The sequence below is a fragment of the Barbus barbus genome (assembly GCF_936440315.1).
Source record: "Barbus barbus genome assembly, chromosome: 16".
Lineage (NCBI taxonomy): Eukaryota > Metazoa > Chordata > Actinopteri > Cypriniformes > Cyprinidae > Barbus > Barbus barbus.
In genome coordinates, this window is record NC_136744.1 from 16,428,094 (window position 1) to 16,455,027 (window position 26,934).

Genomic DNA, 26,934 nt, shown 5'->3' on the forward strand with positions numbered 1-26,934 from the left:
GTGTGTTCATTCACTCAATCTTCATTTAAATAAATCTTCCCATTCATAGAGCAAAACAACAAATTGTATGAAACCTCAAATTGATGGTTTAATTTAATTAAAGAGTAACTGATCTCATGCCAATGTACATGTTTACACAGGGTACTTTGGACTTCCTTTTCATATCATTCATTAATTTTTTGTGGTCACAGTATAAGAATGTGTCACGATTTCCATGCCTCAAACCTTAGGACGTCAGGATGAACAAATGTTACCACATTTCAATCTATTTGTGTATATAATTAAAGCTATGCTTTTTCATGAAGTCTGAGAATTAAATAGCATAAAACAGAAATGAACATCATGAAATGAACTTGAGATCTTCTAACAGTTTTATTGATTGAAACGTAATGTTTTGACAACATAATGAGGAATCACACTCAGCTTTATGTATTGTAGTTATTGTTGCACAAATAATGTCTTTACAAGGAATGAAAATTAAATCACCACATGACATTGAATTAAACATATCAGTACTCTGTTATGGCAATATTCATAACTCATAGTTACCACAGAGCAAAATATCAATATTTAAAAACCAAAAATTAATTGAATTCTGTCATATCCTGACACACGATCAAGAAGAAACAAACTCAGCTTTTTTCCAAATAAACATGTCCAATATTTGTGGCGAACATCTGCAGTAGGTGATGGTAAAGAAGCTCCCTTTAATTCCTGGAGTGGGACCAAGATTGCCTCGGTCATGCATTTATAACGGGTGTTTTTTAACAGAAGCGGCACAGGCACTTAAACATGGACATTAAACTGTACAGAGTCATGCAGTGATACAACACGGCCAACAGGGCCTTGTGGTAACAATCACCTATGAGCTGCTTGAAGCATGTTTTATGTAATTCCAGCCAATTTTAAATCTATTATGACCATCCTCCCATCTTCTACACAACAGCAGAAATAAAAGGGAACCGACTTTATCATCAAACAACATATATACAGTATCATATAAATATACACATCTCCCCACCCCCCACGTCTTTTCCACCACTGATTTTGGTTTGCGTTTTTAGCTATCGAGCGTGTCCACAATTTTTGCGGGAGAATGCAAAGCCATCCAGTTTGCATAAACACTATCATTGGCATATCTTGTAAAGACAGGGTTAGTGGCATCGAGTCTGTTGAGCGGTACCGGGCTCTTCTCTGGCCAGTTCGGGTATGACATGCCTAAAAATGAGAACAAATCATTTTTTCTGCACTGAGGAAGCATTAAGTCCAGACAGTAAGGCTCTCAAACAAAACTCACCACAGCTTTTGAATATTTAACAACATAAAACAGCATGAATGACTCATGGTAGAAGCATGAAATCATTCTTTGGTCCTTTGATTGTTTTTTGGTCATTCATGTCAATATTCCACTGTGGCGACATCGTCTATTCTATGACATCAGTATTGTGTCTGCTGTTGTCTGCCATTTTATGTACAAGCTTTTAAATGAAATAGATAATCAGTGCTCTACAAAAAGGGTTTTTGTGTACTCCCAGAAATAACTGACATCAAGGAGTCTTATGCATAGCAACTGTCTTACTGCTGGCCGTTTATTGCTTACTATTAATGCCATCAGTTTGGGGAGAGCTAACAGAGTCCTGCATATCTTGATATATGATCTACAAGAAGAGTTTAATTCAAAAGCCTTACTGCTTTCAGAACTGACTCCATCTATTGTAAACACTCATTTTCTGTAATATATTCAGAATATTACAGAGAGAGCACATCCAGAGCACACGGGACCTGTTTCAAATGTAAAACTTAACCTAACATGCTGCAAACCAATAGAAAATTCACATATGATGTAAATCAATAAACGCATCTTAATATATTTCCCTAACTGAACATAATACATGTTAAGTTGTGTGTATATATATTTATGAAAATTATTCATTTTTATCAGTAGTAATAATGCTTGCACAATAAAGCTTTTTAAAATGAATATTTCAAATAGTAGAGTACATCGGAAGCAGGTCCAAATGAAACATCTGATCCCTAGATCCAGACACTACAGCACAAACTGAATCTATAAAACACGAGTAGTATTCATAAGTCAGTGGCAACCATGTCGTTAGCACAATCACAGCACTTCCTATGGAAGGCAAACACATAAACTGATTTGGTTCCCTGTATTAGAATCGAGTAAATGCATGGGAAATTCTACCATAGAGCTTGTTTTCAATCCAAGTGGAGGGGAGGGTTCGAGGGAGAGGGGCGTTATTACAGTCCACTAAGGGTGTGTCCTCTTCAGAGAGAGAGTCGTCATATAGCAGGGCGTCTGCCGGCGTGGAGGCTGCGAGATCCAGGTAGTCCTGATGAGAGGAAACACACAGTTATGAAAATGAGACTAGCGGTACCATAACTCTTCAGTGTAACATCTCGTATTTCATGTGAATAAATGTTTCTTGAAAATGAGATTTTTCTTGATTCACTAGTCAACATCCTTGCTGTCAAAAGCAGGCTGTCAAAACAGTTGCTAAATGTTAGCATAACAAAATGAATGACAGTACATTTAAGTATAAATATGGCCACTCTAACATTTACAGTAATTTATTCTCAAATATAACCTTTTTTATAAAGGCTAATTTTCATCTTTATGACAACATACAGTGAGGGTAAAAATTATTTGATTCCCTGATGATTTTGTACGTTTGCCCACTGACAAAGAAATGATCGGTCTATAATTTTAATAGTAGGTTTATTTGAACAGTGAGAGACAGAATAACAACAAAAAAAAATCCAGAAAAACGCATTTCCAAAAAGTTATTAATTGATTTACATTTTAATGAGTGAAATAAGTATTTGACCCCTTTGCAAAGCATGACTTAGTACTTGGTGGCAAAACCCTTGTTGGCAATCACAGAGGTCAGACATTTCTTGCAGTTGGCCACCAGGTTTGCACACATCTCAGGAGGTATTTTGTCCCACTCCTCTTTGCAGATCTTCTCCAAGTCATTAAGGTTTCGAGGCTGACGTTTGGCAACTCGAACCTTCAGCTCCCTCCACAGATTTTCTATGGGATTAAGGTCTGGACACTGGCTAGGCCACTCCAGGACCTTAATGTGCTATTCCTGAGTCACTCCTTTGTTGCCGTGGCCATGTGTTTTGGGTCATTGTCAGGCTGGAATACCCATCCATGACCCATTTTCAATCCCCTGGGTGGCTTCAATGCCCTGGCCCCGACGGTACATTGCCCCATCCATCGTCCCTTTGATGCGGTGCAGTTGTCCTGTCCCCTTAGCAGAAAAACACCTAGTGACGATCCTAGACTTCTGAGGGGTCCTATGCAAAAGATGGGTGAAAGAATGGATGAAACGCATTTGTCCGTGTTTCACTCCGTCTCGAATCGCGCTCACGGAAAGCGCTCGAGAAACAGTATCTCTTCCGCGGCTCGGTAAGCTTTCAACTCGATTTTTTTAGTCTCGAGCAAGAGACTGTACAACATTCACGTTACATGATTTGACTGATTTTTACGTAGAGAGGATGACAGCGCACCGCATTAAAAGAAAAGATCATTCATGTCTTCATAACCGCTGGCCAAATTCAAAAACAAAACTAAAATTAAAACATCTTTGAGAGCAAGGGGGCCCCCCTGGTGTTTCGGGGGCCCTACGCAGCTTGCGTATTCTGCGTATAGGGAGGATCGGCTTTGAAAACACCCACAAAGCATAATGTTTCCACCTCCATGTTTTACGGTGGGGATGGTGTTCTTGGGGTCATATGCAGCATTCCTCCTCCTCCAAACACGGCGAGTTGAGCTGATGCCAAAGAGCTGGATTTTGGTCTCATCTGACCACAACACTTTCACCCAGTTCTCCTCTGAATCATTGGCAAACTTCAGACGGGCCTGTACATGTGCTTTCTTGAGCAGGGGGACCTTGCGGGCGCTGCAGGATTTCAGTCCTGTGCGGCGTAGTGTGTAACCAATTGTTTTCTTGGTGACTATGGTCCCAGCTGCATTGAGATCATTGACAAGATCCTCCCGTGTAGTTCTGGGTTCATTCCTCACCGTCCTCATGATCACTGAAACTCCACAAGGTGAGATCTTGCATGGAGCCCCAGTCCATGGAAGATTGACAGTTATTTTGTGTTTCTTCCATTTGCGAATAATCACACCAACTGTTGTCACCTTCTCACCAAGCTGCTTGGCGATGGTCTTATAGCCCATTCCAGCCTTGTGTAAGTCTACAATCTTGTCCCTGACATCCTTGGACAGCTCTTTGGTCTTGGCCATGGTGGAGAGTTTGGAATCTGATTGATTGATTGCTTCTGTGGACAGGTGTCTTTTATACAGGTGACAGACTGATATTAGGAGCACTCCCTTTAAGAGAGTGCTCCTAATCTCAGCTCCTTGCCTGTATAAAAGACACCTTTTCTTTGTCAGTGGGCAAATGTACAAAATCAGCAGGGGATCAAATAATTTTTCCCTCACTGTAAATGTATAAAATTAGACTGCCATTCAAAACTTTGGGGCTGGTAAGTTTTTTTTTTATAATTTTGAAAAAAGTCTCTTATGCTCAACCGGGCTGCATTTATTCTGACAGTAAAATAAATAAATAAATAAAAATAAGTAAACAGTAATATTGTGAAATAACATAACATCTTAAAATGTTACGGACACGCTATACTTTGGCCTTAAAGACCATCGACTCTACCGTGCGACTCCACCGGGCTGGGACACCGGCCAAGGATATAAGTATCACTTTTTTATTTCTCCTCTTTTCTACTACTTGTTTCACTTTTTATAACCATTTCTTACTATGTGGAAGTAAGTTGTTGTTTTTAGCATGTGTGTTTGATGGTGTTATTTCTTAGGATTACTTAATAAATTACACTGTCATGATTTGTATTTGTTATCTATTTTAATTTTAGTTAAATAATGTCTGAATCTATTATGTCTGTATAGGTCTTTTATTAAGTTAAATTTTTATTTAATTTGAGTTATTTTAATACTTCAACAAACTAAATGGAAATGAAATTATATATATATATATATATATATATATATATTGAATTTATAAATGTGTATGTATATATATTTATGTATGTGTGTGTGGTTGTACATATACATATAGTTGTTTTTTTGGTGTTTGGCTTAGTGTTATGTTAGAATCATTATTATACTCTTATACCTTTTGTTCTTTACCAAAAGGTATTTAATAGCTTTATTTATTTATTTTTATTTAAATGTTAAGTTTTGAAAATTTGTTGTATGCATTTGTCATTTTTATTTAATTTCTTTATTTTTAAAATGTGTGTATTTATAAAGTTTTAGCTTTTAGGTTTGGATCTGTGTTTAGTTGTTTTAATATTACAATTGATGCTTCTGTTGTCCTCATTTATAAGTTGCTTTGGATAAAAGCGTCTGCTAAATGACTAAATAATAAATAAATAAATAATAAAATAACAGTTTTTTTTATTTTAATATATATTAAAAGATGATTTATTCCTGTGATGAAAAGCTGAATTTCAACAGGCATTACTTTAGTTTTCATTGTCACACAAACCTTCAGAAATTGTCAGAAATTGTTTTAATATGCTGATTTGGTGCTCAAGAAACACTTATAATTGTTATCAATGTTGAAAACAATTGTGCTGCTTAATATTTTTGTGGAAATTGTGATACATTTTTTTAGGATTCTATGATGAATAGAAAGAACACCAAAAGAACAGCATTTACTTGAAGTAGTTTTAACATTGCTTTAGATACATTTAATGTGTCCTTGTGGAATTAATAAGTACTAGTACTAGTTTCTTAAAAAAAAAAACTGACCCCAAACGTTTGAATCGTAATGTCTGTTTAAGGTAATTAGTTTGTAAATACTATTTAGACTTCAGTCAGCTTCAGTTCAAGTTGTCATCTCATGAAGTACATCAGAAGTGTTTTAATTTATGTGGATTTGTGTCTGTGTGATTGTATGTGAGAGAAATTATTTGTTGTGTTCTTACTCGACTTTTCACCATCATCTTCTCAAGTTCTTTGCTGATGTCTGAGAAAGTGGGACGCTTATCTGACTCTTGTTTCCAACAACGAAGCATCAGATTGTACCTACATTACATAACAGAGTATTCATCACCTGATACAGAACATCTCTGATTGTCACACCTAAATAACTGACACCTTTAAGTGAAATTAAGTACAGGCTGTGTCAATAATATTATATGAGACATGCTAAAGTCATATAATGCAAAATATGCTAACTTAAATGTTAAAATGATATATATGCCAGGATGACATAGTAGTTTTAGAAAATGATTTGTTCATTCAGCTCTTAAATCTACAATACAATACATAAATCTATAATGTTAAACACACATTTCATCCGTGCAGTTCTCTGGTTTCTCCATCCTGTAGCCCGTCTTCAGAAGGTTGAAAAGTCGTTCTGGAGCAATGCCTGGGTAGGGGTTTCCACCCAGAGTCACTATCTCCCATAAGAGAACACCAAAAGACCAGCTAATGCAAGAAAACAGAGAGAGAGAGAGACTTTACTGTAAAGCCGCCAAGGAATTTTTTTTTGTTCTTCATAATTTAGTGTTTAATTCAATTAATACTTGACATTTCTTGTAATTATTTGTGAAATTTACTAGCAATTTCTGAATAAATCACAAACCCAATTTCAGTGTATTCAGACATGCTAAACATAAACTGGTGATGGTGATTGTGATATAGAAGCACGTGTTGCATAACTTACACATCACTTTGTGTGGTGTAGATGTGATCGAACAAAGATTCTATAGCCATCCATTTAACAGGAATACGGCCCTAGAAATTGAGAGCAATTATTATATATAGTATAAAGTCTAACAAATGTAAAATTACATTACATGTGTGACATCTTTAAAACATAGGATGTAACTAGTTAAAACAAAACAAATTAGACAAAATATATCACCTTGCTCCTCTTCACATATGAATCTTCCTCATAAACATCTCGAGATAAACCAAAGTCGGATATTTTCATCTTCCTTCCCTCTGCCACCAGCACATTCCTGGCAGCCAGGTCTCTGTGAACAAGCTAAACATGTTTTCTCTCATTATAACATCTTTCTTTAAAACATTATATATTCTGTAATGGATATTCCCTAAACTGCTGACACCTTCATCTCAGCCAGGTATTGCATTCCTCTGGAGATCTGCCATGCAAAGGAGATGAGGTCGCCCATGGTCAGAGCTCTCTCATCTGGGTTTTCTAAGTAGCTGGAGTTGCGGTTGGCATCATTGCCCATGTAGCAGGGTCCAACTTTCCGGCTCTCCCTCAAGAAGTTCCGCAGTGAGCCGTACTTGGCGTATTCAACGATTAAGTTTAATGGACCTGAACAGATGAGCTTGTATAAGTACACAGGACAAACAGCCAACACAAATGCATGCCGCATTAAACATTTTATTGTACGTCTTACCATCCTGGCTGCAAGCTCCATACATTTTTATTACATGAGGGTGATTAACCTGCTTGAGCAATGTGAACTCTGACAGGAGGTCTCGAAGCTCACTGTGAGATGCATTTTCTGTGGTAAAACAAATGGATGCCTTAAACTTTTTTTAAAACTAATCCAGTTTTTAGTGATTGATCAAATCTGCCTCCAAATCTGATTTTAAATTGCATACCTTTCAACATCTTTACAGCAACTGTAGTGTATCCAGCTTTTCCTTTGAGGCGGAAAGCCGTGGCCTTCACAACCTTGCCAAACTCTCCCTCTCCAAGAGTCTTACCCAGCACTAGGTTCTTTCGTGGGAACTCCCACTTTGGATCTTCCTGTTACCAGAAATGTTAAAAATCATAACACATCATACAATCTCATTAATAATAATTTCATTAATCAGCTCCAATTTATACCAAAACATCAACATGCATGAATTAACTAAGTAAGTTGAGCAAGACTTACGGGTATTTTAAAGGTTTCAATGGCCACCTGATTCTCCATGGAGTCTAGAGAAGCTCGACGAACATTATTGGCAGAGTAACTGATTGGGTAGGATTGGGCTGGTCGGCGGAAAGTCATTTCAGCTGAGGCGATGGGAGGCTTAGATGTGCTCTTGTGATAACAGTGGATAAAGTACAAGGACAGAATAATGGAGACAATGGAGAGGAGGACACCAGTTGCAATGATGGTCTTGCACATGTCATCACACGTGGCCTCTGAAAAAACAATTACAAACAAAGCAAAGGATTTCTAGCACTTTCTTTGATGATTTAATTTTGTTTGCATTATAACAACTATATTCTACAGATGTTTACATATTGTCCTCAAGAAAAAAATAACCAAATTTATATAAATGAACCATAGTTCAAAAATGTACATACCCTTAATTCTTAAAGGAGACCTATTATGCTCATTTTCACAATATGTAATATAAGTCTCAAGTGTCCCCAGAATGTGTCTGTAAGTTTCAGCTTAAAATACCCCACAGATCATTACATCATTCTGAAAATGCCTATTTTGAGTGGAGGAAGAAAACCCACTGTTTTCTTGCATGTCTCTTTAAATGCCAATGAGCTGCTGCTCCCCGACCCCTTTTCGAGAAAAGGGCTGTACCTTTACAGCTCGTGCCTCAGATACACTGCTAAAAAACATCTTTTGATTATCATGTCTATCCCACTGAAATCATACATTTTAAACTATATTAGTTTAAACTTCTGATATTCGGTTTTCTGAGCGCACACATTCGAAGCACGTGCACACAAAGCTAAACTAAGTTCTTTCATGTCTTATTATCTTAAACTGCCAAATACACACAAGTTTATATTAAAAACACACATGAGTTACAAAAACAGACGATTATGTCTGTGAAGGTAAACAGCTGGTAAGAAATCACATTTTTATATTAGATCTGTGTGGCAGAAGCGTAATATACAGTAGGCTAAATAAATGAATACATCCACTGCTCTCTTGTGTCCTCTGAGGCTGGGACTCTAAATAGTGTTCTGTGGTCTTCAGTGCATCCAAAAACAGAACAGTTAGCATGCTTTGCTTGAACTTTCGCCATGGCATTAATACACTGTCGTCGCTTGCGAAAAGAGAATGGTGGCGCCGTGGGTGGAAACCTACAGATTAAGGGGCGGTAATATTATAACAAGATCCCCTTTCTGTGTGTTCACGGTGTGTGTGTGTGTGTGTGTGTGTGTGTGTGCGTGTGCATTTGTTCACTACTCACTGCTGTGTGTGTGTACTTGGATGGGTTAAACGCAGAGCACCAATTTCGAGTATGGGTCACCATACTTGACAATACGTCACGACTTTTTCTACTTCACAAGGGGAGCAAAATCTGAGCGGCTTGTTTTTTTCACAAGCTTGCAGAGAAAGGCTTACCAAAAAAATGTACTGGGTTGCTCTTTTTCGCGTTTTCTGGGTTGGTAGATGCATTATAGCACTTAAGACAGAAAAAGTCAGATTTTCATGATATGTGTTGTTACCTGGATGATAAATGACTGTTTTTATGTTTTGTGATAGTTGTTTGTCTTGAGAAGTTAAACTGCCTGCTGTTCTTCAGAAAAATGAAATGTCCAGCACATTCTTTTATTTTTTTTAGCATATTCTATAAATGTGACTTTCCCAACCTTTTCCAACATGACTATGATTTTGAGGTACATCTTTTCAAAATGAGGACAACTGAGGGACTCAAACACAACTATTACAATAGGTGAAAATATTCACTGATGCTCAAGAAGGAAACACAATCCATTAAGAGCTGCGGGGTGTAAAGTTTTTTAATTGGATGGCTGGGGTAAATTGTACTTATTTTCTCTTCTGGGAACCTTTTAAATATCTTCTGTAGCTTCTGAAGGGCAAAAACATCAATCAGCTCACCTTTTAATTCATCCTTTTCACAGAAGCACCTTTCTGGAAAACAGTAGCATGTCCCATGTCCAGCTCTGATTCCAAACAGTTCCCTCTCGTAACCCCCGATTACAGGCTGACCTGACAAAAAGACACATTGTTATATTTGTTGCACTTTCTAAAAGCAGAATCATGTTGGTCTAACTAAATAATACTAAAGGCCACAAGCCACAAAAAAACTAAATAAAACAATAAAAACTCAAATTTCTCTCACTGGAGCAATCCTGAGGACATATGGATATGTTTTTGCTCTCGATGGCATCACAGTAACCATCTGGACACGTGCGGAGGTCAGGGGAACAGGTGGAGTAATTTGGAGATATTCCTGCAAAGGTAATACAATGACAATTTGTTCTTTCGAATGATAGAAGCAGCTCCACAGTATTATGGTAAGTGCAGTGAATTGGATTCAAGGGCATTGTGGGTAACCTGTATCTCTGCTTTGTCTCCACTGGCATCTGCCTGTTGGGGCTGCCAGGCCTCGAGACGCCTCACACTCCCCTCGCTGTCTCTTTTCTGCGCAAGCCAAAACCACTCTTTTCTGCTCATCCAGCCTCAAGAGATCTGCTATATGGTGTATCATGGTATATCAGTTAGGAAAAACCTGGATCAAGAGCTGTTGCATTCACCACTGTCATTCTGGATAAAGTCCTGTGAGCTAATGACCTTACCTTCACCCTCAAAAATAACGACAAGCTGCGTCTTGGCCTGAAACTTGTTCTGCTGCTCCTCTGCAATAACTACATATTGCAGCTCTTGGCACTGTGGTCTGCGTAACACCTCAGTGTCGTTCACATAGAGCACACCGGTCTTCTCATTCGGGTTCTGGGCAAGGCCAACTGCCCTATAACATGACTGAGCATCAGAAGATATGTTTCTGTCTGCGATCTCTAACTGATAAGTGACATCAATGCCCTTAAACTTCAGACAGTTGTCCACACAGACACTTCCAATCTAAAAAAGACATAAAAGACACATTAGTGTCAATCCTCTGGACTAATCTGTCATGGAAATTGCAATTTCTTTTATCATATGAGAAATTTCAAATAAAAAGACAGCAACAGAAACAATAAAATACTGTAATTCCACATTATGCACTTGCAAACAGGGGCATAGAAATGTATTGATATTTGTGAATTGTGATGGTTTTAGTTTTTCTTAGTGGTATTTAACCACCTATAGCCATTTCACACAGCAATAGGGTCAAAAAATCTAATCAGGTTTGTATTATGTATTGATTCTCATACATAGCCAATAGAAAGCAAGACACTGTGTGTTCAGTGTCATAACAACAGCTTTGAGGCCTAAAATGTTTCTTTTCATTACATAAAAAAAGTGTTCTTTTGCAAAGACTGGCAATTTCTTCAGGAATCGCTTATCTGTTTCTTAAAGAAATAGTTCACCTCACGCCATCCAAGTTGTAGATGAGTTTATTTATTCATCAGAACAGATTTGGAGAAATTTGGCATTGCATCACTTGCTTACCAGTGGATCCTCTGCAGCCAATGGGTGCCGTCAGAATGAGAGTTTAAATATCTGATAAAACCACCACAATAATCCAAAATTAATCCACATGACTCCAGTTTAAAGTTAAAATGTCTTGATGGCTTTGTTTCTTATAAACACAGACGTTAATTGATCGACTGGAGTCATGTGTTATGTTTTTGTCAACTGCTTAAACTCTCATTCTGATGGCACCCATTCACTACAGAGGATCCACTGGTAAGCAAGTGATGCTATGCCAAATTTCTCCAAATCTGATGAAGACACAAACTCATCTACATCTTGGATGGCCAAATGGTGAGCACATTTTCAGCAAATTTCCATTTTTAGATAAACTATTTCTTTATATTTACAATAGCACTTCACTAATCCTGCTAGCATAGATTCAGATTGACTGAAAAACATCATTAATGCACCTGGGAGTATGTTGTTGCTCTCAGTGACACAGTGAAGAAGTAGGTGACATTGGAGAAGCGAATAGAAACCGGCAGGATAGTCACATTGAAATGTAACAGCACTGTTCCCTCTGGGCCAGGAAAAGTGGTGTCATTGAGCAGGTAGTCGAACTGAAATGAGCGCTGCTCTGTCACAGACAGATTCTGACTGAGTTTCAACTCTGAGGGCAAAAAACAGAATAAAGGACATTTCACTTACGGTGCACTCAGTAATTGTTTCACTGGCCGATATGGCAGTCGTCTTGGACTAACAGGTCACGTTTATTCAGCAGCAGCAGTTTCAAAGCTTTCGGAACTTTTGATATTTGAACACATTTGAAAACAATAGGCATCATATGCTTTATATGTAGAGAAAACCTAAATGACTTTCAGACTTTCAGTTTGTTCCAAACACATGTGCCTTGTTGACGCATGACAGATTAAAACTAAAAATGTTTTACAGTTGGCTCAAAATATCAAACATGTTTGATATACTGTCAGTTTATTAATATTTGGTGAATCAACAGATTCAGTGCGGTAATCGCTCATGTGAGAGTACAGTACATGATTATTTACATATAAAAAAAGTAAGTTTTCTTTTTTATGTGTAAAAAATTCAATATGGAAAAATTACTCTGTGCACCTTTAAGACAAGAAATATGTAATGATATTTTTTTGTACTCACTGTATTCATGAACTGTCCCACGGACATTTCCAAAGATGGCTCTTTCTTCCCTAAATTTGTGTTCAATAGTAAAAGTGTTTGTGATCCAGGAGTCATTTGTCATTAAGGTGCCCTCTAATTTATTTTCAATTTGGTTTGTGGGATAAACGGGCGTTGTGTCCCTGTCGTATACAAACAGAGTTCCAAACACAGTACCCTACAAAAGAAAATAGACTACCATTATTCAATACTTTCATATTTCTTTTATAGTATATGATCCTAAGAAGGCTATTAAGATGTGAGACAGTTGTTTACATTGCCTGATACCAACCTCACTGCGGTTAAACTCTATTTTGATGTCCTCAGTGTCAGTCCCATTCACGTAAGGAGGATTATCGTCCTCATCATAGATGTCCACATGCAGAGAACTGAAGAACTTCTCCAGCTTTTCTTCTGTCCGTATTATACACACTAAATCCAGATGGTACGATTCCATCTCCTCCCGGTCCACAGGCACCGTGACCACCAGTTCTGAAGTGGAGCCGTCGACAGCAAAAGGAGCTGGGGAGACTGAATTCAATACAAGTGATAAGAGAAAATTAATCTCACCATACTGCAATATGCAGAAGCCTTGCCATTTACACTGGGTCTGGGTTGTACCTGCTTCCACTCCATAACTGATGGTGTAGTTGGGGCAAATGTTCATGCGTGTAAAGCGCCGGAGCTGCCGTAGGGCCCCTGGCATACGGTTCTCTGTGATGTGGGGTTTTGAAACTTTGTCAGAGAAACACAATGTTTTCAGCTCGACCTGACCACAGGAGGGCGCTGTGTCATTAATGAACATCAGTTTGACCTCCACTGTGGGAAGGAACTGGCACAACTCTTTCTTCACAGGCTCTGAAGAGACTCTGACCTTCAGGTTGAGATCCTTCACAGACCTGACCGAGCTGCTGCCTGGAGGACAGACATCAGGAGACACGTGTCCTTTAACATGAGTGTCATTTATACCAATGTTCAACTGTCAAAGTTCTCTAGAGATGCTATTATGAAATATGGTCTGTAAATATACAGAATTGTATTACATTGTATTGAAAAATAAATGTAAGGCTTATATTTGTTACCTTATTGGCAAATTGTTTATATTGTTTTAAGCATTAAATAAATGTAGTGAACACACAAAGATGAGAAACAAAAAACTATTTAAAAAACGTAATAAATAAAGACATATTCTTGTAAATAAAGATATGTATTATCTTTTTGGATCTCAGGTCACATTTTAGTTAAAATAAATCAAATTAAGTATGTTTTAAGCATGTTTAGATATTTTTACAGGAAAAAAGACAAATAACCTTAATATGTTTAATATATTAAATACTTCCTTTCATATGACTTTAATATATAAGCACAAAACTTTCAGTGATACAGGAGACAGTATGGTCTATACTGGATTATGTGATATATCAGTAAAATTCTGAGTAACATTACAAGAGTTAAAACTTGAGAATATACATTTAAACAGATGAAACTGGCATAGTCAAGCATACAAAAAAAATAAAGCTGTGTTAAACTCACGTATACTACCGAAGTCGCTCCACTCCAGGGTTTTGTTCATTGAAAGGACCCCAGTTGCCTCATCCATGTGAAACCATGATGCGTAAGTGTCTCTATGGGAGCACAGGGTGAAATAGGGTCTCTCTGTGGTGCTTTCCCGCAATGAATGGACCTGAAGGACCGGTGATCCTTGTGGCTGACCCACATAGATGCTTTCTGTGTACAGCCTTTGAGGAAAATACAGTCCAAGTGAACCTGTCCAAAACACACATGAAATGTCACACTGCGTGCATCGTGGACATTCATTCATTTATCCTCAATACACCAGACACAAATGAAAAAATCTGAGCAACTTAATCAAATCCGATAAACATTAAAGCAATATTTTGGGTTCAATACAAATTGAAGTTAATCAACAGCATTTGTGGCATAAAAATTCATTTTGACATGTTCCTCCATCTAAAAAAAAAAAAAAGTATAAATAATAATATACTCAATTGCTTACAAACTTTGTTGCCATTAAAACTTTACTTCTAAAATGACCATAAAATGACAACTTTACAGCTCAAATAATACATAAGTTTTAACAAAATAATTGTATAATCTTCAATTTTTTTTTTTTTTAATGAATCAAATCAAAAGTTTAAAATGGGTCCCTTTCACTTCTATCAATATTTTTTTTTTGTTTTAAAAAAGATGACAGACAGGTCAAATGATTGTTTTTGTGGTAATCAACATTATGCCTCAGAATTTTGTTGACTGGGCTTAACTTTATCACTGCATATTTCTTTAATTTCGCCTTCCTCTTCTTGTACTTCTTGAAAACAAGAAAAAAAAAGTCCTTCAAGTAATGTTTACAGGTATTTTGTGCAAGTGCATTTGGTAAAGCAACATTGGATTGTTGATTCTCTCTAAATGATAAAAACCTTCCATTCAATAATAAAAAAACTAACCTCTGGCACTCATGATGCACTCAATAGTTTGCAAATAACTCTGTCAAATCTTCCTTTATTGATCTGCTTCTTATCTCAAAACTGTTGAACAACAGAAACGTCCACGCAAGTAGACAGGTTACACAATGAACTCATTAAACACATCCGCTTTTCTGTTGAAATAGCCCTCGCTCCTCTGTCATGGAAAAATGAAACAGCGTCTCATATAACATTGACACTGGTCTTTTAATGAATTTCTCACATGGTCAATATGATGCGGTCTCCGATTCTCCTTGGTTTCACCTTGGCAAGTTTAATTACAGTGGATAACATAATACTGCCTAGAAATGAATGATTACCTGCAGGACGAGTGTGGATGGAGGTGGGGGGAAGGGTAATCTATAAAACACTGTAAGATCCCCATGTGTTTTACCAGTAAATGGAGATGCAAGTGTTCAGGCTGTAATTATATCTCTCCTGTGTTCCTGTCCGACGACGGTGGGCGGCCACTTAGGAACGTACTAATATCATTAGCAGACAGCAAAACTAGATTTTCTATTTCTGTTGCTGCAGTTGAAGCCTTGTCTCTGGTTTCAGACATTGATTTAATTTAGCTGTGCTGGGATGACAAGAGGCCGGATTGATGGATACAATGTGGCCAACCTTCCTGAAGGATGGAGACGCAGTCAGGAACACTTTTTTTATTAAATGCCTTGTCAAGACACAAAGATAATACAGAACTGGTTTGTGTTCCTCTATTTATGGGGTCGCCAGTCACATTTGCAGACATAAAACATTCTTTGAAGACCTCAAGTGTTCAAAATTAAACTTTTGCGGTTTGTAGTAGATTTCTAACTTTGAAGCCAATAAAAAGCTTTCACACTTTCCACTTTTCTACAGATACACACTTCTACATTTACATTTATCATGTAGGGAAATGGAACAAAACAATGTTGATGACTCATCTCACGCGCTCAAATTTTTATCCAATCAAACGCTTTGTAGAATGTAAATGCTCCTCCCCCTAATATCACCTGAACAGCAAAAGCAATACAGTGCTGATGGATGAAGTAGTTTTGTAGTCCAAAACCCAGGCATATTAGCACTTCCAGTTCTAGCGTTCTGTCAATGTTTTTTGTTGAATCATTTGTTGGTCACAGAGCTTATTTTGTCCAAAAGAAGCAAAAAGTAATGACAATCCTAAAACAATGAAAAAAATCTGATCATTTTCTCCAAAAGGAGCAAAAAGCAATAACACTCCAAAAACAATGAAAAAATCGTCAAGGGATGCTAACTTCCGGTTAAAGGATATAGCTTAAAAAAAGGGACACACTCTTTGATATGTCCCACCTTATTTTCAGTACAAAATATTTCTACTTAAGAAGTCAACAGGACATTTAAAAAAAAATGTAATATGAAGCATCAAAAAAATGCATTTAAGAAGCGACTACGATGTGATAAAACTGTAACAGATGTGACAAGACCAGGCCCCCTGAACCAAAACATACTTGAAAATCATTGCCTTAAAAGAAGCTGTCTGAGCCGTGTAAGGTGAAATCCATGTTGTATTTCAGGTGCGTCTTTCAGTGAAAGTCGATAGTACAAAGTAAGGCTTGTGTGCTTGGTTCATAAACCATAGCCGCAGGAGCGCTGAGGAATGGCAGCATTAATCTTAGCTGATGCAGATACTGTGTTCAACAAGCCACTGGATTTGCTGTGACACTCATTCATCATCCTGTGTCAGTGTATCAGGTGGAGTGCTTAGCAGCGCTATGCCACTCTAAGATTCAGAGCAGCACTGATAGCATTTACTTTCATTTGTACTTAAATAAACACATGAAATTGGAGTAGTTGTGTGGTCCTCCTGGGATAAGGATTCCCAGACTAAGAACATTGTAATACAAGCAAAACCCTTTGCCTTGCTTTTCCACTGTAGAATTCAGGGATTTTGACTGACAGCTTTTTACATTTGGAAAATTGTAGAAGCGAATCCAAATTTTTCTATATACCTCAGTGTACTATGCACAGTAGGCATATTTTCTGTATGCGTGGAATATCTTTTAAACGTGCTATATGCAACAAAGCCTAAAGCACACTTGAACACCGCATCCCACAATGCAATGCTTTCAACTTGACCCAGCATTTTCTGTGTGATGAATAAAACATAAGTCATTACAGACATGATTTTTTAAATTAGTTAATTAGACAGCCAAGAGTTGACATTGTTATACATTTTCCAATGAAGTGGATTAAAAATGCAATAAAACTCAGGGCCATATCAATTATCAGTCAGCATTAAAGATTTAATTTATTATTATTGGTTGCTATAAAAGTACATATTGGCTCATACTGGATAGCTATTTAATTGTGCACGCTACAGTAATTTCCTCTATTTTTACATTTAGATTAACTATGCTGTCATCTAACACTCAAAGTTCATTTTCAAAAACACTAATAATTTAATGATACTGTCATTTTTGGCAGATCTCTAAATAAATATCAATTTTTAATACTGTACTGTACATTATGATGATGCCATTTTTTTTAAACAAATTATTTAGACTAAATTATACAGAATTTTAGTATCAGCCATTTATTGGTTATTAGCTAGAAAATTATTATTGGATTATCAGTATATCTGCCAAAATGTCAATGACAGTGCATCCCAAATGAAATTTTTATTTCCAACTTGATAACTTGATGAAGTAAATATGCAATGTGATAAAGGCATGTGGCAACAATGTAGCCAACCACTTTTATAATGTGAAAAATAGATTCTGTTCCACATACTACTTTTCAAGAACAGTAAGTATACAGTGGTCCGTTTACATTTGGCTTTAACTATACTTTTATCTGGATGTCATCCAGATATGCATTGAAAATGCAAGCGTAAATGGAATTGCAAATGGAATGTTTTGATATCTGCTTGTTCTGGTCCTAAGGTAGTTGAGGACGCATTGTGATTGGATATCAGTATAATCTAAATCATCAGTGTAATCTAGTCATCATCCTTGTGTTAAGTCATGACATAACACATATTGTTTCTGGGTCCGAGCCTTCACTGTGTTTCAAGTGAGAATGCGATTTCTACAGCTGTTTGTCAGGATTCATTAATGGCACACCTTTAAGCTTAAAAACTCAGAAAAACGGTCTCCAGCCTCACACCATCCCAGACAACAATATATTCACGATTCAGAAAAGATGAATAGCTCTCTGGGCAACTGAGCTTTCACTATGGAGATTCAATTGTCACAGAATGTGAAAGTGCATGACAAAGGAGAACATACAGGAGATTTGTTTTTAATAATAAACACTCTAGGAAACATTACCATACACTATTTCAAATGAGGATGAACAGAGGAAGAGGGAGGACTCGGGGTTTTTATATACAGGACAAATAAAGGGTACTAATGACTTAATAAACAGACACCAGGTGGACAGGATAAATAATCAGACAACTCAGGAAAACGAGGTCACAATGCAAGGAAGACAAAACTCCAAACGTTAGGGCTATTAGCACCATTTGTTATTTCATTTTGGTCTTTGTCATTTGGACCCAGAAACAATGACATCAGACTTAACAACTGGATATTTCTGATATTTTTGTTTTTGAAAGTATTGTTAGCATTTCACATGAAGAGAAAGAGTACGTTCTTTATAATCACTGAAGCTGTCCTGCACTTCAGTTCAGTGAGAGCACTTTCCCGAAAATTCCAGTTAAAAATATCTAAGTTGTCTTGTTTATGTTGTATATACAATATATTGGTTATAATGAGAGAATTTACCAGAGTAAAGCATGCGCTGAACAAAACTGGTTGTGAGCGAGATCTGCTCTGATTGGCCATTCTGTTATGGCTATACAAACAGCTGTGATTGGCTACAAATTTCAGTGCAGAAAACAATGTTGTAAATGAAAACTTTGAACATAGTGAGTACATCTAAATACTGTTAATCGCAGCAGCCAAAATTGCATTAGTTTTTTTTTTTTTTTTCAGTTATTTTCCAGCAGTAATTATGCAGGGAAAGGAGATCTGGCCTGATATCTGGATACAGAAGCTACTTGATGGGGACAAATGCAAACACATGATCATGCCAGGTACAAACAGAGTATTCAGTAAGTAGCAAGCTACTGTTCCAATCTGAAGATAGAGAAGTAAAGAAGTGTTGGCCAAAACCAAATGTTTGCAGTGATCAAACGTAGACAAGGATCCAACAAACATGAATAAATTGCTCTAACAACACTGTTACAACTGCAATTTCAATGTATCGATCAGTTTTTCACCTTAATTATTCACGTAAATGTTGTGTGATTAAAGGTAATGAAGAAAAAAGTACATTTTCATGAGGACAAGTTTAAATACGTTGAAGTTTGTCAGTGTGTGTACAGTATGTGCATTCATTTCACATTAAGCATTTAAAGAAAATCATTAACTTTCAAATTGTTACACTTTCCAAAAAGCTTTTAAGCTCAATAATCAGTGTTTTGGTGGTCCTAGCCAAGGTAAAAATTAATCTTAAGCAAACTTCAAGTCATTTGAGTTCTAAACTTTTGTGGTGTGGCAGCTGCAAACTACAGCTATCCAACTGATTTGAATCATTCCAAATTCAATTTATTTCCAGGCCGGAAGCCAACAGAAAGCAGTTTATATCAAGCTAATTAACTCACAGAATCAAAAGCAGTACACAGCAGCAATGATGCTGTGACATCACAAGACTGACATGAGGTATTCAGTGAGTCAAATATAATGGGATGTGACGCGTGGATGACCATTATGCGAGTATTAAGTTGATGGCAGTAGGGCGGATGTTTGGAGATATGACTGATCACTTGATCAGATTGGGCTCACTGCTCTGACCTCTCACAGCCACATCATGGCTCATGATTGTAAACACTATGATGCAATCTGACATATTGATTTCAGCTCACAGGCAGATTGACTTTGAACCTAACGTGCCCATACGCACAAACGAGACAGGAAAAGCATTACAACCGAAATTACGTGTCATATTAATTTTGAATTAGACATTATATGAAACATCTGCACAGAATTTCCATCAGCGATTCATTTAGTGTTGTTATGGGTCAAAAGAAGGTGTGCCAGCTCTCTTCATCTTAACCTAGAGTGACTCTTGAGTCTGCTACTTGAAACATTTCTGATGATGCAACAATCTAATCAAATGACAAGAAGAGACCAATCAGTTCTGAATATAAATAAATACACGGTCATTGCAGAGCATTCATTTGAAATCAAACAGACATATACGATGACCTGAATTAGTGTCAATCTCTGCGATGGTGTGGTCTGCATGTTTTCAAGCAAGGTCTCTCAGCGAGAGAACAGGTTAATGGATAGATGACCTCTGGACCGGGGCTGCTCAAAGACAGGAACTCAATTAGCTCAGCATGCACACCGCCGCAGAAATGTACCATCTATGAGATCATGGGAGAGTGGAAGAGTGCATGGGTCTTTCTTGCCATTTCCTTGAACTCGTCAAAAGGCGGAAACAAGCTAGCAGTCAGAGCAATCCACTTTCCATAATCCACTTACTCCTCAAAGGGTTCCATTCATGACATGCTGTATGTAAACACAGGGATGTGTTTGTTGCAATCACTAGCATTCTCATCTAGCTTCATGTCTGCAGCCACAACGGCTGTAAATATCACTGTAGTGTAATCTTGATAATGATTCAGTCTGACAATCACAACTTCTTTTTTTGGGGATCATCATAAAGCATGCTGATATCTGCCTCTTGGCCTCTGCCCTTTCGGCCAAGGTCAATGTGCAGAGCATCTGTCCCCAGTGATAACCAAACTGAGAAGTAGCAGGCCAATCAATAGCAATATTAATCAACAGCCGAGCACATTCAGCCAATAACCGTCCTGCATTAAGCACTTGTAAGGATGCGTATGTAAAGGATGGCACATGCTCTCATGTTGCATATATGTTAAATAAAAGTCCAGCCTGAATATAGTACTTTAGTAGCAGCATCCTTAATTTATGAACATATGGACATATTAATGATTAAAAATAATAAATAATAAGCTATATTATATTTTATTATTATTATATTATTATTTATAATAACTGCAAATTAAAATTAAAATTAATCTAAATGTGTGTGTAATAATCATAACAAATACAAACATTTTTAAATCATGTATAAATGCCAATTATTCCAAGCAGAATGTTTAATCTTTTCCCTAAATTCAGATCCATACGAGACACTATGGATGTAAGAGGACTAATCAAAGTAAACATACTTAATTATTAAGCAAAATGAGTAAGACTCCATCTCTACAATATAGTAATGAAAATCATTACTCTGTGACCATAATGATTTAATTAACTAAAAGGCTGCCAATTACACTATAATTCAATACGGGACTATTATTATTGATTATTATGGTTAAATTCCCCTCATTCTAATGTGCATGGGTCCCTTTTCTTCAGTATGCGACACTGAGAAGGTTTAAAATAGAAGAGTGTTTTAAAAGACAAGAATCGTTCAATTATTATATTAGCCAAATGCAACATGGTAGATTTCTATAATAGAATGAGAGTACAATTAAACATATCTAAAGTGTATATCTAAAGCTGTTATCAAACAACTACAATATTATCGATCATCATCAGAAATGCAATGTCAGAAATGTAATTCAGCATACCATCAACATAAGCACGGAATGGACGTTCGTCATTAAGTAATCTAATTTCATATCTCCTGTGGGAAAAGGCAGTATGTTTGTATTTACTTCATAATCTCTTTTGGGATTGGATGGGACATTAGAGCTCATAAATGAGGGACATTTGAACAACATGTTCTCTTGGATGGTATCATTACGATAAGCAATTACCAACATTATTCACTTAATGTTATAATATAAGCCTGAGACAGAGACAAAACCACAATCAAGATTAGACTAAACACCGAAACAAAACCTGGAGGCCTTTTTTTCCGTTCCTCTTTCGTTTTTTGGACAATATTTTGAAATAACCTTCAGTGTGATTCATTACTCAGTATGTTCCTCAGTGTTCCCCTCCACTGCTTCAAACACATACTCACAATTTTTATGCCGAGTCTTAAAATTCACAGTGGATGGTTGAAATGGGCCAGTGGGTGAATTTACATGGACTAGTGAGTTTGTGCTGTTAGGTCATCAAGAGCTGGCATTTCTTAAATGCTAAGTCTTGCATTTTAAAAGTGCAATGTAAAACCAACCATGTACTGAACATTTTTTACCTAAAATGTAAATTAATTGATTGTATTCAAGTCAGAATATTATATAACATTACTGAAACAAGCTAAATATATTTGATTACACCAACCAAACTGAATTAAAGATTATATCAGATATAAATAAGCAAATGAGCAATGTTTCAGTAAAAGGGATTCCAGTATTAACGCCAAGGTTGTATCTGCATTTTTAAAAGTCTCAATGTAGTTGAGACTCCACTGACTCATTTCCAGGTATAAATCTCAAAATGACAGCCATTCACAATTCAGCACCCTTCCCCCTACAAACACCCCACCAAAGACCAAACGAGGACAGTTAAGTCCTAACTAAGCCATTGTGTTGGTTGCTCATTGTTGTAAATGATCAGTCAAACACACCATGCATCGATGACCACTAGAAAATAACACCCAAAGACCCATGTAGAAATCAAGAGCCCCAAACGCCCTTGGGACACAATTTCAATCAATGTCTTCTTGTCCTTCCACCAAAGCAAATTAGATTCTACTGATGCACGGGGTGGAAATGTGACCCATAACTAACTGAAGGATCTGTGCTACGAATCCAATAGGTACAAAAGCTGGGCAATTAGTCCAAATGTGGTTTCTGGTAGATTCATTAATGTCAATGCACAATGGATTATCATGAGGACAACAGTCTTTATTATGACACAGAATCAAGAAATGGCACCAGTGCACTGAAACCACACTTAAGGCACTATATCTAAACCTGCAGTTTACTTTTGATATTGTATTATAGTGCATTTAGTTATTAACAATAGTTAATTGTTCAGATCAATAATATTTTTGACTTAATTTAATTAGATTTATCAGTATAATTCAATGTGTACAATACAATACATCTTATGGTTTACATTGAACTGTTTAATGAATACATTTACAACCTTAAGAAATATGCTTTTAAAAATACAGTTTAAAATTGAGCTAACATTTGAAAATAGTAGGTCATTTAGCTTCAGATTTGGCCTAGATTTTCTTCTTTTCTTTAGGGTATGAACAATCTACATAGAGAATAAGAAAAGTAACTACCGACATCAAATCTGTTTTTCCAATCATGCTAAAAGTAGAGATGACAAAGGGGAAATTGGCAGGATTTATATACACTGCTCAAGACACAAACTAAACTAAATCATTTAATACAATTAAGTCCAAAATAAAACATTGTAATGCATCAAATGAGATTTATCGGTCTGCAATGACAGTTGATGAAAATGACTGTGCTGATGCAGGAAGGATTGTGAGGTGGTCTGAACTTGATTCCCTAATGTTACTTCCCATCGGATGGCCAATCTCCTGTGGCCTGATCATCAGGAAATACTTCTTGGGTGAGGGTTTTAGAGGTCAGAAGCCATGGCACTCCAACAGATAAAGTAACAGGGTCAAAGCTGTGTATCCCGCAAATCAATTCCTCGCACACAATACATGACATGGGGTCTGGACTTTTTATGCAAACAACTAGTGTGATGGAAAGCTATGGACAGCTGTGTGACTTTAGAGGTCAAATGATATATTTGATTATCAATCGCACATACTCTCCTTCATCACCTTATTAGTCGTTCATTAATTTAAACACTGTATTTACACATGCAACATTCACTGCTGAAAATAAACATTATGCACAGATGATATTAACAAAAAATGATTCATTGATTTTTTTGCCACCATGTTTTTGATGACTGGCGGAGTTCCTGTTTTTCAATAAAGGTTCTTTATTCAAATGCATAGTTCCATTAAGAACCTTTAGCATCCATGGAACCTTTCCATTGCACAAAAGGTTCTAGTGGTAAAAGATTCTTTGGATTTTTAAAATGTTCTTCACACTAAGAAAAAAAAAATGGTTTACTCAAAAGTTCACTGGGAAACCAAAAATTGTTCTTCTAAAGAGATGGTCCTAAAGGTTCTTTGTTGGCATCTGTCCATAAATAACATTTAACATCCATGTAACCTTTCCAACGTGCTAAAGGTTCTAGAGATTTTTAACATGTTCTTCACAATAAGAAAAAAAAACTGTTCACTGAAAAGTTCTTTGGGGAAACTTTGGTGCTTCTATGGCATCACTGTGAAAACCCCCTTTTGGAACTTTTATTTTTAAAGGTTAATAGGAAATAAAGAAAAAAGTATGCCACGAAAGTAAACGATATCTAATCAACAGCTTGTGCTCTTTACACTATATTCAAGGACAAACAACTGTTTAATACTGCCAAAAAACAAACAAACTGTTATTTAAACGTCAAACCATCAAAGTATGGTGACACCAGACAGAGATACATGATTACATGTATCCCCAGCATGGACAAAATCCATTGCTGTTGTCATCATCCATTTTCATGGGATGGCTTGTCATAAAATAGATGAGATCCATTTTGCGAGAGGCGCTGCCAACCATCCTGTGTCTTTAATGAGGGGTTTTAAGCCTCATCTGTTATCAGAGCTGTGTACTCTATTATTTTACTGGCAGTATTTTCCTTTCGGAAGACAAACATTGTGTTTGCCCAGAGCTAAGCACACCTGCTCTGCACACCTGCCCTCTGACCACCTCTCGGCACCAGGCTTTTGTTTTTCCTCACGGCAAAGAATCAAGGTGCTTCCGCATCATCTCTAACAAAGGTTAAAAAAGGAGCCGTTCAGTAGGATGAAATCTAATCGTATTGTTCTTTACCACCTGGTGATTATCAAAGCAAAATTTCATTTAAATGTTTATTTAAGGTAAATTTAAAAAGTGTTGTGTTGAGAATTATCAATTAAAATGTAAACTCACACTGAAAAATACGACAGCCACGCCATCACTGCCCCCAGAGAAAATTGGATGGAAAATTATTTTTAATATTTAAATAAATAAACAGACTCATACATGCAAACATCAATATAAAGTCAAACCTTTAAATAATGCCTATTAATAAAAAGATTCATGAGAATATCATATTACAACAAAAACATGCCTGTTTTTCCTGTTTTTGTATACTAACAAGTTTTATATAGTTTGCTCTTTAAGTAATGTTCATTCAGTCATCATTAAATAACCCCACCACCATCAACACCATTCAGGAACCACTATTGAGCGAAGACAAATGCAACACTTTTGCATTCACACACTGCCAAATGTCTTCCGAATGACCAGAATAGCTGTGAAACCTCTGCTATTGGTCTGTATTCAAGCTGTTGCAGTGTGACCATTCCTTTTTAATGCAACTGGCCACACACTGAGATTTAAGATCTATTCAGGAACAAGTTCGACTCTAGTTAACTCCAGTTATTTTGAGAGAGGTGTGTTAGTACAGTTAGGCAGAGGGATTTTAAATGGGATTACAATATAATGACGTATAGAGACATGCGCATTGCTTGCATGAACCATGTGGCACATTAGGGTTGTACATATTTTGGCTTCAGCACCAGATTGCCTCTACGAAACTGCCTGGTAAATCTCTCTGGTAGCATTCAGTGGTCTGTGAATGGGGGCAGATGCAGACCCCCTGGATATACAGATGTATTGTCTGTTGTCCGGAGCCAGCATAGTTACACAGAAAAAAGGATGCAAAATGAAACTAAACGCAAGTAAAATGACAAATAAAGTGTATTTCACAAAATTTAGGATTTACCATAAAATCTTATTAAAAGTGTGAAATACAGTACTTTGCTCTTCATTACTTGAATTAAATTAATAATTTCCAGGAAGCAAAACTGACTGATATCTTTGCTGTTTTTGTATAATACACTTAATAATAATGATAATAATAATATAATACACTTTTCAACAAACAATAATAGATTTTTCAACAAATAAACCAAAGTAAATGTTTTCCATGAATCAAAAACTTCCTTGAGAAAACCTGAGCACGAGAACACAATTTTCAAAGGTTCTGCGTAGCTTACTGTGTTTCAATATGTTTAGATCTATTCATATAAATTAAGAGGCCTCATAATTTATATTTAAAGATATATAAAATGATCCAATGGAAAAAGAGCAGAGTTATGTTACATTATGTTAAGATACCATTGCGTGGAGCAGGGTTTTGTTTCAAAACCTTGTGAGCAAACTACCTGCACCCTAAAAACAGGTTGTTTTTTAGGATCTTAGGTTCTGCAAATAACCCTCTTAACCCAACTAAAAATGTACAGTATGGTTTTTTTGTTATTGAAAAAAGTTTATGATGCCACATTACAGGTTCTTACGATCTGGGTTGTAGGATGTTTTCTAAAGAACAAGGGAATAAAAATGTCTTTGAGCAACGTAAGACTTTGCTCAAAACGCAGTCTAGGATAAACAGCTATGTAGGTTTTGAGACACAGCCCCTGTGTTGTAACTGAAGGATGCACACTAGAGGCGACAATTCTATTTAAGTTAAAATACGACAAGTGTAATGCTCAAGCACTGCCGCTGAATAGTAATGCACCCATTCTAGCTCTCAACACAGTTATTTACCCCAAACAAAGAGGGCTAAATAGCGTACACTTAGCGCGAGGTGACATCAGATTGTTATGGAGTAAATCCTTACCTTCAGATAGAAGAAGCAGGAGCACAGCGATGTCTCCCCAAACGATTCCAAGCGTAGTTCCCATACTTGTCAATCATAAGTGTAATTTCACAGTGAACAGGCAAAAGTGATTTGATTCTTAAAAAATAGAACTTTACAGTGTTTACGATTCGCGCGAAGGAGCCACAAAAGTCCTTAACGTGAGTGTCCCATTGATGGGTGACTGCAGCGCGCGCGCACTCGCTCTC

The 26,934-nt window shown here is 36.7% G+C and overlaps 1 protein-coding gene across 1 annotated transcript; it reads right to left on the bottom strand.

Annotated features, from left to right (window-relative positions):
* Positions 1-349: 349 nt before the first annotated feature.
* On the bottom strand, positions 350-26,934 carry LOC306882227 (proto-oncogene tyrosine-protein kinase receptor Ret-like). Its single transcript, XM_079436725.1, has 20 exons — positions 26,708-26,934; positions 14,050-14,283; positions 13,138-13,431; positions 12,809-13,047; positions 12,499-12,694; positions 11,796-11,995; positions 10,548-10,830; positions 10,306-10,443; positions 10,091-10,201; positions 9,847-9,957; positions 7,924-8,177; positions 7,646-7,793; positions 7,438-7,545; positions 7,138-7,352; positions 6,933-7,055; positions 6,732-6,802; positions 6,356-6,493; positions 5,989-6,088; positions 2,204-2,351; positions 350-1,218 (listed from the first exon to the last, which is right to left on the bottom strand). The coding sequence occupies exons 1-20, from the start codon at positions 26,769-26,771 to the stop codon at positions 1,061-1,063; spliced, it is 3,333 nt and encodes a 1,110-aa protein (XP_079292851.1). The 5' UTR covers positions 26,772-26,934; the 3' UTR covers positions 350-1,060.

Bases quoted from the DNA above. Each gene is read 5' to 3' on its own strand.
- LOC306882227 (XM_079436725.1), bottom strand. From the start codon at position 26,771: ATGGGAACTACGCTTGGAATCGTTTGGGGAGACATCGCTGTGCTCCTG. The intron at 7,794-7,923 runs GTAAGTCTTGCT...TTCTGGTAACAG, and splicing joins TTGAAACCTTTAAAATACCC to GAAGATCCAAAGTGGGAGTT. The intron at 2,352-5,988 runs GTAAGAACACAA...TCCTCTCATCAG, and splicing joins AGATGATGGTGAAAAGTCGA to GACTACCTGGATCTCGCAGC.